Source organism: Callithrix jacchus, chromosome 16, assembly GCF_049354715.1.
Source record: "Callithrix jacchus isolate 240 chromosome 16, calJac240_pri, whole genome shotgun sequence".
Classification (NCBI taxonomy): domain Eukaryota; kingdom Metazoa; phylum Chordata; class Mammalia; order Primates; family Cebidae; genus Callithrix; species Callithrix jacchus.
In genome coordinates, this window is record NC_133517.1 from 84,913,344 (window position 1) to 84,928,499 (window position 15,156).

At 30.8% G+C, this 15,156-nt stretch overlaps 1 protein-coding gene across 11 annotated transcripts in view; it reads left to right on the forward strand.

Annotated features, from left to right (window-relative positions):
• Positions 1-15,156, forward strand: part of CSMD3 (CUB and Sushi multiple domains 3) — a 1,279,316-nt gene that overhangs the window by 1,181,519 nt on the left and 82,641 nt on the right. For all 11 annotated transcript variants that reach the window (XM_002759280.8, XM_017965625.4, XM_035276379.3 and 8 more), the window contains 6 exons: positions 336-524; positions 907-1,053; positions 3,654-3,842; positions 8,618-8,803; positions 9,874-10,068; positions 12,832-13,005. In XM_002759280.8, coding sequence (XP_002759326.1) covers positions 336-524; positions 907-1,053; positions 3,654-3,842; positions 8,618-8,803; positions 9,874-10,068; positions 12,832-13,005 — 1,080 coding nt within the window. The remainder of the gene's footprint in view (positions 1-335; positions 525-906; positions 1,054-3,653; positions 3,843-8,617; positions 8,804-9,873; positions 10,069-12,831; positions 13,006-15,156) is intronic.

Below are 15,156 nucleotides of genomic sequence, written 5' to 3' on the forward strand. Positions count from 1 at the left end.
AAAGGAGGAAGAACATAGGAAGATTAGGAAAGGTTGAGGAAATTGTGGAGAAAAAGGAGTAATTAAATGGCTTATATTTTATTTATGTATTTATTTATGTTCAGAAAGGGGTGCATCTTCCATGTAATAAAAAATAAATCAATACTATAAATTTTTATGTCATTCCTCCAATTTTTTGAATGGTAAGTTTAATACAACTTGTCTCTTTTAACAGATAATTCAATGCATCATCTTATGGTTATTGAACATGAAACCACAATACTCAGTATCTAAAATACAGTTTTTACTGAAGCTCTAAAAGACTAACACTATTTAATGACATTTTTCTTTTACAGTGCTCTGTCCTGCCAATGAATTACGGCTAGATTCTACTGGAGTCATATTGAGCCCTGGATATCCTGACAGTTACCCAAATCTTCAAATGTGTTCATGGAGCATTTCAGTGGAAAAGGGTTATAATATCACCATGTTTGTAGAATTCTTCCAGACAGAAAAGGAATTTGATGTTCTTCAGGTGTATGATGGTAACCAAGGGTTATATTTATTGGATATTCATCAATTAAGTTTAAATGTTCTAACTATACATGTAAACTTCCAGTATAAACAACTGCTTGTGAGTTTATCTTGCAGACATTATTAGAAGTATCAACATTAAATTTACTTCTACACTGTATGAAAATTATAGCTAGCTCCATTATTATTTTACAAATTGTATGTCATTTAGCTATAGAAGTAAGTAAAATGCCTAAGACAAACCTTTTTTCTTTTCAGTTACTGTTAATGAGGTAAATAGACTGGGAAGCAATTTAACCATATTTAATATTATTCTAAATATATAAAATACTGAAGATAAATGAAAATATAATTAGTCAGTTGTATCTAAATCATTTTATTTTCTTTCTGAAGGACCAAATATTCAAAGTCCAGTGCTTATTTCCCTCAGTGGAGATTATTCATCTGCTTTTAATATAACAAGCAATGGTCATGAAGTATTTCTTCAGTGGTCAGCAGATCATGGCAATAACAAAAAAGGCTTTCGGATAAGATATATAGGTATGTAAACTTTATAACTCAAGGAAAGACCTCCCTGGCATCTTCAGTATAGCGTTTATTAAGGAACAGAGACACTATTCAATTAGGCATGAATTCAAATCACAGCTTCTCCATTGATTGTTCTTGGACAATTTATGTAAGCTCTCTATTTCCTATTGTAATGATAATAATTCTACATCCCTCATATGATTTTATAAAATATTAAAAGCACTTAGGATACTTATGGCTTACATAAATCAGTTATAAATTAAATTGTAATTTTTAAAACTTTTTACACATGGATTTGTTTTCCTTGAACTGACAAAAAATATGAACGGTGTTGCTCAATTATGTGTTATCTGATCTATTTAGTAACTCCTTTAAATGACAAGTTTAAACAAAGGATAAACATACAGTGGTCAAAATCTTTGTTTTAATTTTTATTCATCTATTTGTGATACTTGCTAAAATATCTTAAATATCAAAAGAGAGAATGATAAACACATTATTTACAAACCTTCTGTTTTTTAAAACAGAAATCGTTATGTCATTACTGCTTTTGCTTGAGTGATATTTAGAAAGATGTGGGCTGGAAATTCTTTTTAATACCAAGGTGACATAGATTGTTCTATATGTCTTCCTGCTTATAAGGTCTACTCTTACTGAAACAATCATTTTCTTATTGAGTAAATGTACATAAATAGTCCTCCATTATGTGAAGGTTATGTTTCTTTTCTTTACTGCCATTCTAAATCATGTCAGAGGCCACGGATATGTGCTCAGTAGTAGAATACTTCAGAATCAGTCAGCTGTCTCTTTCTATATAGTGTTCAGACCATGCCTCCCAAACCATGTGTCATTGGTAATCAATTCAACAGAAAAATTTGCTTTTATAAATGTTTTATAAACAACTCTGACACTATGATTCTAAGCATAGACAGATAAATCTTGAATTTCAGTTCTAAAAAGTACACTCTTGAATGTTACTCATTTGTACAAATTTACACCTATATATAAAATGAATACATAGAATAATTCTGTTTTATTACCTTGATTTTAAAACTCTGAGATGATAGTTTGATTTTAATTTATTAATAATTTGTCTTTCACATATTAGAATAACTTGTCACTGACAGCATATTACTACCATGTACATAATTGTACCCTACAATGTTTCTATTAAATTAAAAATAATTTGTCATGCACTCAAAGTAGGATTGTTTTAAAATATTGAAATATTGTCTAGCGCTGTGGCTCATGCCTATAATCCCAGCACTTTGGGAGGCCTAGGCGGGTGGATAGCCTGAGGTCAGAAGCTTGAGACCAGCCTGGCAAACATCATGAATCCCCATCTCCTCTAAAAATACAAAAAATTAGCTTGGCATGGAGGTGGGCTATAATTCCAGCTACTCAGGAGGCTAAGGCAGGCAAATTGCTTGAACCCTGGAGGCAGACGTTGCAGTGAGCCAAGATTGCACCATTGCACTCCAGCATGGGCAGCAGGAGTGAAACTTTGTTTCAAAAAAAAAAAAAATTGAAATATAAGATATACCCAGCCATCTTGAAGAATTTTTATACTGGAGCTTATGGCTTCTGTTATATGAACAATGTAAATATCTTTTTATTAAAGTTTTGTCCAAATAGGGCATTTACAAGTCAGCACATCAAATTTGTAATGTATGATAACATAAAAGGAAACTATTCAAATTAAGCAATTAGATTGACCATATTATAGACAAATACTTATTCATGTTGATTATTTATGACAGAGTTGGATATAAATATAATAAAAATACCACTTTTAGCCCCCAAGCACAGCTTGACATATAAAATATGTATTTTAACCTTTAGAAATGACAAGTTATGACATATATATCCTAAGTCCAATTTGTTTCTTACTATTTACCCCCAAAGCCTCATTTTTCTTAGATGAATACATTAAAGTTTCAATAGGTAAATGGAATCTGCCATTCTGAATAGCCTCAAAAGTACATATATATGAAAAAGCTATTTGACATTATCTGTTGGCATTTCAAACTTCAGGAGATGAAAAACCTTTTTTATTTTATTGGCAATTTCTATCACCATGTGTAAGCACTCTTGACAGAATGGAAACCTTTTAATAGACTTGGAAAGAGGATTATGGAATCTGGGGGATTATTTTAGATGTCAACCAAAATGAAATGTATGACCTAACATGATAGAGGTTTCTGGATATAACTTCAAAGTAACATGTAAACAACATGCTCTAAAATACTGCTACCAAGGCTGTGACATTTAGGTCCCTCAAATGACAGGAAATGGTTTCCAAAATTCAATTAGATATTTTTTGGGCTTTTGAACCTCCAGGACGTTAAGAAAACACATTTCAACTCAGAAGACATTTTAAGTGACAGTATAAATTGGAAGAATGCTCAGAGTTAGTTATGTCTCCTGAAAGTTATGTCAGTAGGTTATTCTCAAAAGAGTATAGAAAACAATATGATGTTCATATGAATTAAAATTTACATAGATGGCCACTGACCTATTTTTAAGTACTAGTCGCTATATAGATGTTTATAACTTTTGGTAATAACTTCTGGTACATTAATTAAACAACATTTTTTTTTTCCTTTGAAAAGCTTTCTACTGTAGTACACCAGAATCCCCACCTCATGGATACATTATCAGTCAGACAGGCGGGCAGCTTAACAGTGTGGTCCGTTGGGCCTGTGATCGAGGATTCCGCCTTGTTGGAAAAAGCAGTGCTGTGTGCAGAAAGTCTTCTTATGGGTATCATGCATGGGATGCGCCAGTCCCTGCCTGTCAAGGTGAGGTATATTATGCCCAAATGAATAAAATCATTCATATAAAAGCACCATTTAACTTTTTTATTTGGATCACTAACATTTCTGAGAATAGAAATACTTGGAAGCATACTGAGAATAGAAATATTTGGAAGCATATTACAAACTCCTTTCGTGAAAATAAGGCATAACATCACAGAATGGTAAATTTCAGAGGAAAGATACATACTGTTTTATAATTCTTCATTATTGCTAGGCAACTTACATGTGTTGACTTTTTCCACTTGTATACATACTTTATTCATACATTCTCCATTCCAGTTACTTGTTGTCAATCACTGAAAGAGAGTGGGAGACTGTCTTAGTGTGAAGTCTACAGAGACGTAATAGAGTATAAGAATGGGCAAGTACACTGAAGACTGAGTTTCACTCTGAGCATGCAAAATTTGCTCTCATAGCAACAAATTTAAGAGAAAAATGTAACCCACCACCTGGTTACTTTTTTCTTTGGTGGTATGGATAACACAACTGAAATAGCAATAAATAAAATAAAAAACATGTTTTTTAGTTTTTATTTTAGCAAAATGAAAAATGTTTTTAATTTTTCTTTGTATTTTGTCAAAAATTGAGGCACTGAGAATTATATGTCACTGCAACAGAATGACAAGCTTGTTAATAAAAAAATAGCATATTTTAGAGCTTTTGATTAAGACTTGTTTTTAGGGGAGGCTGAAGCAGGAGAATGACTTGAACCCGAGAGGCAGAGGTTGCAGTGAGCTGAGATCACAACAGTGCACTCCAGCCTGGGTAAAAAGAGTAAAACTCTGTTTCAGAATAAAATAAAATGAAAAAGAAACAAACAAACTTGTTTTTGAATAGTAGTTGAGTCTTTTACCTAAGTGTAGTCATAGTCATAAAGACAAGTTCAACAACAGCTAAACAGAAAAACTAATATCATTGGACTTTGAAAATTTTAAAATATTTAATTCATTACATTATTTTATCAAGATGTAAATTAATTTCATATTTTATTTAACTCTAGTTAGCATGTAAAGATGCATACAGCAACTGTGACCCCTCACATAAAAAATGCAGAATATTATAGGTTAATAAATAAGAAGTCTTACTTATTATGTTTTTTGGTGGGCACTTATAAAATTTAAAATCAACCAGTAGCAGGTTAAAATTAGCTAAGGAATAGATATTACCAGGCACTTGAAATGGGTTCTTTAACCTATTAGACTGCAATTTATAATGCACCAAAAGATAGCTATCAAAGGCATATGTAAAGAAGTGCAAAATGAAAAAAATTATTGTTTCTTGTTGTGTGGATGCAAAGAAAAATTAATCACTTGTTAGGATTCTGGAAAGCATCATTGCCTTAAGGAGTTATCAACATTGAAAGCATTTACTTCATGTAGAATGGATACATTTTAATAATGCATTAAAACAGCTACTTTCCTTCGACCAATGAAAAGCAGGAGTATTACAGTCTCTTAGTAGTGACTAATTTCCCAGAACTAGTTTGGGAAAGAACCTTTAAACTCATAATTTCATAACAGAATTAAAAAATAAGCTTATATAATATATATTTTAAATGACAATTAAAATGCTCTGAATTTTAATATTTTTTGAAATTTAAACTTTTGCATTTTAGTTACATAATGATTGCTGTGGAGATTGCTTTCATTTATAGTGATATACATACATACACATACACATCCCTATATGGCACATATATAATCCTTAAGAAACATTTTGTGAGAATAATCGACTACCATGTAAAATAAAAATACCCTGTACTTGATGAAAATTTGAAATTGCTTTGATAGAATTAGTGCTATAATTTCATTGAATATATTCCATGTAATTTACATATGGAGTCATTTTTTCATTGTCTTAAATTTAACATTGTTTTACTATCCAAATAGGAAAGTTTAAATGTAGTTTAAAAATGAGATATTTGGTGAAGTAAAATGATAAAATATATGTAAATCATGCAGTCATTTCCAAAAATTGATTTTTTTCTTATTGTTAAAACAAAGATTAAGAAAAAATGTTTATAGGATATGACCTCTATTTGGACAAAGCTAATTGAAATGAAATGTTTACATGTCATTGGGAAGAGCTATTTGCATAATGCATCTTTTATTCCAAATTTGTTTTGCATTTTTTAGTCATTTTTCTTTTTCTTGCCTCTTGAGTCTTCTTATACATCCCTACATTCATTTACTTGAGCTATAAAGTTACACAATGTGAGCATAAACGTAGAAAATTAGTCAGCTATATCCATTTGGGTTTGGTCAGGTGTTTTATTTATTTATGTTCTCATCAAATAACCATTTATTATTGCCCCCTCAAAAATTGAACCATCCCCATGCATACAATTATTATACGGTGTTATGTGGCAACTCACTTCGTATTCCCTGCCTCACTTTTAAGTTGTGGTTTCCTGAAAGTTGTATAGAGAAGCCTCTTTGACAACCACTCAGTTATGATGACTTTTCTTCTGAACCGAATATTTCTTTTTTTTCTTCTTCTTTTTATAAATAGCTGAGAAGTTAAATTGTAAACTATCCATCGGCACAGGAATTGTCCTATTATTTTGGTACATTGTCTGTTTTTAGTTCTAAAATAAAAATCACTTTTTACTAAACGTATATGTGGAATCTATACTATTTAACTATATCCCTTTTTACTTTGATGTAGATTAAACCTGTACCACCCAAACAATCCATAGGTAATTTTTAAAAAATCAGAAAATACATGACCTTTGGCAGGAAGATGGCTTGTAACAACTTGAAACTCCCAAAAGTTCTAAGTGAAAATATAAACATTGCTTTAACAGACATCAGAGAACCATTTACTTTTCAACACTATTTTAGAGGTTCTGTAATTAGAAAGCAGGGATAATAACATAATTATATGAGATTGCATGTGTAATTTAAGTCAGCATTACAGCTTTTCTGTTCATAATTTGTAGGTTACCAAATTACAAAAGATCAACTATTCAGCCGTAGGGATTCTGCCATTCAGTTTTGACAATTTTATATAGATTTTACTAAGGTTTTTCATTTTATATTTAATTCACATGGGTTAAAGAAAATTAATTAGTGAAATAGATTTTATAAGAGAAGTGGAATCAATTTTTGGTTGAATTAGAAGATGGGTGAATAGAACATAAAATTTATAATATTTAAACTAAAAATATTTATATATTTTATTTATTCTCTTATGAGAGAAAATATAAATCTGTAATCCTTTGTATGAAACCTGTAAGTCTAGATATCTTTTATAATACAGAAGGCTTCTTATTTTATAACAGTAATACAGTACATACATCAGATATTATATAACTCCAGTTGTTTCTGTGGTGACACTCATATTCGAGTACATTAGTCCATCTGTGGAGATACATATAAATATTTACCCTGAGTGTTACATATACACATACAAATAGGGCCAGGTGCAGTGGTTCACGCCTATAATCCCAGCACTTTGGAAGGTAGAAGCCGGTGAACTGCTTGAGCCTAGGAGTTTGAGACTAGCCTGGTCTCAACATGATGAAAACCTGTGTCTACAAAAAAATATAAATCTTACTCGGACCTGGTGCTGTGTGCCTGTGGTCCCAGCTCCTTGGGAGGATAAAGGTAGGAGGACTGCTTGAGTCCAGGAAGTAGAGGCTGCAGTGAGCAAAGATCCTGCCACTGCGCTCCAGCTTAGGCAAAAGAGTAGGACCGTGTCTCAAACAAACAAACAATCAGCCAGGTATGGTGACACACACCTGTAGTTCCAACTACTAGGGATCTGAGGTGGGAGGATCGCTCAAGCCTGGGAGGTGGAGGTTGCAGTGAGCCCAGATAGCGCCACTGCACTCCAGCAAAATAAATAAATAAATAAATAAATAAACTTTGAGATATTGCTATCAAATATATTCTTTGAAAGGTTATGTGTTTTTTGTTTTTGTTTTTTGTAAATGCCAATTGTGTGGGTATAGGGCAAAAATGGTAAACAATTGTAGGGGATTTTTCTGTACCCTTTTAAAGTTACAAAGTATAAAATATATACAACAAACTATGCAAATACAAAATTTTACATCATTATCACATCATAGTAAAACTATTCTTCACCTAAATCAAACGTATTGTAGATAAAAATCAAGACATCTAAGACACATCAGTGAAATTCAGGAAGATCCTAAATTAGGTTTTAAGACAATAAGGCCTGGCCTTAAATTTTTAAAACATATCCAATATACATGATATTTTATGGATGGTGCCCCAGCTCATACATTTTGGCTGTTCCTAAGACAAAGAAATAGCCAGTTTTCAGGTAAAATAAATCTATTTATTTTATTCCTGGCCAAAATCATGATGCATGTTGGTTTCCACTCCCTTTAAAATATTCAATATTTATCTGTCAAATTGAATTAATCAAACTTGCTATGTGGTGGTTCAGTCATGGGCTGGCATTAGAGATACTCTTTACCAAAGTTGCATTCTCATATAATTCATATGAATGCTGATAACCATGCATTTGATAACAAAAAACTAGGAAACCAAGAAATAAAGCATTAACAATGCACATTCATCAATTTATAAACACATTAAATAAGAATTTGGAAGAAATGATTCAAAATTTATGGTTCAGAAAGTATTTTTGTGAAATATTCTGAGATTGTTTCACAGGAATTAAAAAAATTCCCCATTAATTTTGCATGTTTTACAGTTCAGCAGACTCACCTAATAAATTAAACATTTTTCTGTTTATATGATTTTGCATGTATGTATTTATTCTAGCAATTTCCTGCGGGATTCCTAAAGCTCCAACAAATGGAGGAATACTAACAACAGACTACTTGGTAGGAACGAGAGTTACCTATTTTTGTAATGATGGATATCGATTGTCATCCAAGGAACTTACCACGGCTGTATGCCAGTCAGATGGAACATGGAGCAATCATAACAAGACTCCTCGCTGTGTTGGTATGTGGATTAAGGGAATTTCATCACTTGTTTTTCTCTTGGTATTTTATATGATCTGATATTTTATGTGTTGTAGAATTGTAAAAACCAATCCCTAAACTGAAATGTGATGTCTAAGTCAGAAATAAAAGTTAATTAAGCTGTCTTGTACCATGAAGTACTAGAAGATAGTACAAGAACGTCTTAATCATTTTGGGAAACCTCAGAATATTTATGTCAAAAAGGCACTTTTATTTTATATAAGAAAATTTTATGTTGCAAAAAGTCTTCCTTTAGTCAACATATGTTTCAGTACATGTTCCCTTGAGAAAATTTTTAAAGATTGTGTTAATAAAATTATATTTTGTCATGTTCCACTCTGATTTTTATTAGGATAAGTATTGTTGCAGAAATTATCCATAATTTTAAACTTTCATTGATATTCTTTTGGTTACTTACAACTTAGAAGAGTTTTTATTGTTGTTTCTACTACTTCACTAGGTAAATAAGTTTACATAATGATAAGACATTAATTCTGGTAAAGATTTGGTAGTGAAAGAAAAAAATAGAAAATATTGGTTTAAATGAAGTCTTGAATTTTCTCTATATTTCAATTATTTCTTCCCATTTAGTACTAACATTTCCACTTAGCTGTGATTTCATTTAAAATTAAGATTGTTAAATTGTTTGCAATCTCAGCATAGGTATCTAATAAAGCTACTTACCTTGAAGAAATTTTGAATTAGCTAAAGTTAATATTATAACTCTTGCAAAGGCCATTCTCATAAAAAAATTCCTCAAACTACAGTACTTTTTAAACTTATAAGGAAATAAGGGAGTAGAGGTAAGCCAACAATTGGGATTCTAAGTAGGAAGAATAATAAGTGCAAGATTGAATTGTGAAACTGTTGAATGTGTTCAAGAACTGCCATGGAAAATATTAACATGCAAAAGAAATAAAGAGCAAATGCTCAAGGTCCTTTTATAGTAAATGCATTAGTAAGTGAATCAAGGCAGTGGAAATGTAAAGGATGGAATAGACATAAGATACAGTGACTTGTTAGCACTTGTATCCTTTGTTTTTTGTATAGTCGTTACGTGTCCAAGCATCAATTCCTTTACCTTGGAACATGGAAGATGGCGAATTGTGAATGGCTCCCATTATGAATACAAAACCAAGGTAGTTTTCAGCTGTGACCCTGGTTATCATGGATTAGGTCCTGCCTCCATCGAATGTCTTCCTAATGGTACCTGGAGTTGGAGAAATGAAAGACCATATTGCCAAAGTAAGTATACACTGCTCAACTTATTTCATAAGTATGTTTGGTTATTGAATTGTTTGAATCAGTGCCTTTTCTAAACACACTAAACCAATAATTACATGATATTACTAACATGGCCATTTAGTCTAATTACATTTTTTAATTTTCTAACTAACTATGTTTGTATGTATTAGTAAATGTTTTTTTATGGTAAATAGAAAAGCATGGGCTTTGGATTCAGAAATCTAGTGTTTGATTGGTAGATCTATTATCGACTTGAACAATGAAGTAATGTCTACTTACTACTTGCCAGACACTGCTTTTAGTTCTTTACATGTTTTATACTCATTTTGAAACAAAAACCAAACCTTAGCTCCAGATTTAATCATTATGTTAAAGTCACAGAACCTATAAATGGTAGATAAATGATATTTGACCAGGTAGTCTGACAAAAATCCTTGAGTTTTAATCATGCTATGTCATATTTATTCTCTCTGATCCAAAATTCTAAAACTATAAAATTATAAGACCTGTCATGTAGAGTTATTGCAAAGATTTAATGGTATGACACAATTGAAATACCGGCTATAACCAGATCTTCGATAAATGTTATTGAACCAAATCGAGCGGTTAAGGCATTTTATTTCCATACACTTGTATAATATAAATGGCCAGTGTCTAATATACATTAGCTAAGAGAACATAGGATAATCAAGTGAAATACCTTGAACTTCCTTTCCTATAGTTATTTATTGCCTATTTTGTTCCAAGAAATATGCAAGGTAAAAATACAGTCTTTTAATCAGCATTCAACACAACTCTATGGTATATGTTGTATAGAGACCCATGATTTATAAACAAACTAATAAAGAAATCAAAAGTCTACATAGGGCTATTGTGATTAAGAAGTTTAATATAGCAGACAAATATCCTACGTGTAATAAGTACACAAGTATCTGATATTATTTTATTTATGAATATTTATTAATTTAAAATGTATTTTTAAAAATCTTTATATCAGCATAGAATTTTTTGGTTGCCCTGTGTTCCAAAATAATCATATCAATGAATTAAAGTATTAAAAATATATTTCTAAATTATTTCTGATATTATAAAATATGCCATCATCTGTATTTCTAGAATTTTTTTTTTTTTGAGAAAGAGTCTTGCTCTGTCACCCGGGGTGGAGTGGAGTGGTGTGATCTCAGCTCACTGCAACCTCTGCCTCCTGGGTTCAAACAATTCTCTTGCCTCAGCCTCTCGAGTAGCTGTGATTACAGGTGCCCACCACCACGCCTGGCTATTTTTTTTTCTGTATTTTTAGTAGAGACGGAGTTTTACCATGTTGACGAAGCTTGTCTTGAACTCCTGACCTATGTTACCTGCCCTCTTCATCCTCCCAAAGAGCTGGGATTTCAGGCAGGAGCCACTGCACACAGCCTCTATTTCTAAATTTTTGTACGAGTCCTCCAAGTTTTCTCCCAGGATCTTTCTCTCGCTGCAGCCCCCTTGTTCTTCTAGAGTAATTTGTTTTCAACTGGGACATGGATAGAAACATTTCAAAGAGCGAAGTAATTATTATCTACAACAGAAACACTCATTTAATCAGGCTTTCAACAAATGGATTCTTTATTATATAGAATAGTTTAAATGACAAATAAGATTGGGTTACTGCCTACAGGTAAGAATGAGGAAAAGGCAAGGTATTTAGGAATTGCAATTTGTTGAGAAAAAGAAAAGAACAGTATTTTTTCCAGGCCTCCATTTATTCATCTTTTAAATGGAAATAATACAAATATTAGAAATAATAATGATATTGGGATATCAATCATATTAATTGCTACCTCAAAATATTTTTGGGGGGGAATGAGCTCAAAACCATCAGTACATTTTAAATTTGATGTGCAACTCTTGAAAATTTGCTAATTGTCTACTTCTCTACCTGACAGCTTTCTAAAACTTAAGACTGAAAGCCTAGAGAGTTGTTTTGAGCATTACATAAATGAAAACATTACTAATAGCACCTAATACATAATAAATGCTCAGTGTACATGATCATATTGTTTTTATGCTAGATGGCAGTTCATTTGTGATCTTCAGATTTGAAGAAGTCATAAGAAAAGGGTTCTATATGACCTAGTAATCCAGTTAAATTTATTTTCTTCAATTTTTTGAAACTTTTAAAAAAACAGGCAAATTATCATTATATCTAATGAAATGAAAATATTTCTTTATTTTATTATCTCATGAAAATAAAATATTTTATATGTAAAGTACATGTAAAGCTCAAACTATAGAGTTCTTGCCAAAAATTATATTGTAATTATTATTTCAATGTTGATTTAGATATGAAGAAACTTTGGCTCAGGTAAGTCACAAGGCTTGCCGAAAGTCACTTGATAAGTAAAAGATTTTAGATTAATTGATTTTTCTCGCTTTAAACTTGTGATTTTTTTCATCCACTATAACCAGGTTGACTAAGCAAAAAATGCCAAAGAAAAAAACCCAGAAAAACAGAAAACAAACAAACAAACATAAAAACAAACTTCATATCTCTGTCACTTAGAAGGTTCTACGGGAACTTAAAGAGGATAAATTTTACATATGTCATCTCTTTTGTCTATACCTTCACACCCATTCAAACATGTTTTACAAATGTCAATTTGTAATTGTATCTGTTGCAAATACATCAAATCATAGGAAACTCAAAATGATAAAAGCATTGTTTTGTTACAAGTGCAGCTTGACTATATTATTAAGGGTTTTTATTTATTTATCATTTTAAAGTTATTTCCTGTGGAGAACTACCTACACCTCCAAATGGAAATAAGATTGGAACTCAAACTTCATATGGCTCAACAGCTATCTTTACCTGTGACTTGGGATTCATGCTTGTGGGCTCTGCTGTCCGGGAATGCCTTTCCTCAGGTCTTTGGAGTGGATCTGAAACCAGATGCCTAGGTACAGATTTTTTATTTATTTTTACCAAACTTCCCCCTGCCTCTCACCCTTGAAAGGAGGCATCCCTTTTCTTCTAATATGAGATACTAATTTATATTCATTCAGAAAGGAAGTTAAAAACCAGAAAATAATTATCTTTAAAAATGGCTCATGATAGAAAAGCTACTAAATGAAACAATCAACTAGCATTCCTAATGAAATCTAGGAAGAGACACATTTTCTTCCAAGCATGGTGAAAATATAAAGTGAAAAAAATATATAAACTAATTGCTGAAAATTGTGTATCTGCTTACTTAGCTGGATTAATCGCTGTAGCTATTCATTCTAAATCACAGTCAACTCTCCTTTCACCCATTTGCTTAAGGTAATGACTAAAGAAGATAAACAATGTTTATTTTTAAACAACTTTTTCCCTTTTTATTTCATAAGATTTCAACATGCATAAAACTAATTTCTATTAAAATTTAAAAAATATATTTTTTGAACTGATTTTAGGCAATTAGGCTGTTTTCCCCTTAGAGTTCTCTGAATTTATTATAAAAAATGTTTAGTTAAAAAAACTGAACTAGTTTATTCTTCTTACCCCTTCTCTTTTATGATGAAAATAATATTTTTGATTAATCTCCTTTTTCAAAGATTTCAAAATTTACTTAATAAGAAAATTGTCTGATTTATGCTTTATTTTCTCTAAAATGATTTCAAGATGTGACAGCAAGTATTGAATTAGGTAATAATGCAAGTTTTTCTAATGATTATTCACTTATCTGTTGGAAGCAAGGCATGATCTTTTTGCTAATTTAAAAACTGCTGATCATCATGAATAGAGTACTGCAAAATTTGCACATTGTTTTTCTATTTAAAATGTTACTGTTTAAGAATATGACACATGGAAGAAAAGTCTATACTTACATATTTTGTTGCTAATAAGCTTGAAAGTATTCATAGAAATATAATTATATTTGAAATATCAAAGAGTATAGTTAGAAGTTTTTGATAAAATGTCTTTTTTCCCCTTCTTAGATATATCTGTTAATATATACTTGAAAGCCCAGCAACAATTTCTTTAGAAGAGCACACATAGTTGAATATACACAGGGAAGTTCTGAGACCCTGGGGTCATTAATGGACCAGGCTCTGGGTATGGAATGAGGTTTCTCTCAGAATAGGGTCTTTCCTCTTCCTCTTTAGGTCTCGCTTAAAGCAGAGCAGTGAGGATAGGTGTCATGGTGTCTCCCTCTGGACAAGACTGGGCAGATGGATGAGAGCATTTATTTTCTGAAATGACTATTGAATAAAATAAAAAATAGTTAATGAATTAAATGCTTATGTATTAATATGTGATTATATAATCAAATAAAAAATAAAAAATATATCTTAATAGTTTGTAAACTGATTTTGGTTGTACTAATTTCAATAACAGATTACTTAGTTTAGTTATGCATTGTTAAGTAAACTTAGTTTACATAACTTAGTTTACATAACATAAATTTTCAAATTTATATATAGTTATATATAAACAAATATATATATTTGTATATATTTATATATAGTTATATATAAACAAATATATATATTTGTATATATTTGTTTATATATAGCTATATATAAACAAATATATATATTTGTATATATTTGTTTACGTATAACTGCATTGTATTACATATTATTCAAATATAATATATATATTTGTATATATATTTATTTATATATAACTATATAAATTTAAAAAGTATTTTAAATTCACATAAATTTAATGACACAATATAACTAAATTTTAAAAGTATTTTAAGTTTACATATAAATTTGATATGATATTTTATGGCTATATGCTGTCATGAAGTGATATTGTACATTATATATTACTTAATATCATGTATAATATGTGGTTTTATTCACCTACTTAGAATCTTGATTCTGTTCTCTGAAAAGACAGGGCATACCAGGAATACTTAATAGAAACTATTGCCTCTTAGTCTAAGGAGACAAGATCAGCAAAGGTAGAGAATACAGTGTTGATATACAATGAAGTGGAAAAGAATGTTGGTAGAAGGAAAGAACAGTTGCCAAACAAGCAAATTCTAGAATATTACACTGTGACTTGACCTTAGGGATTCATTCCTCTCAACTAGTTCGTATAACTCCCAACACTTT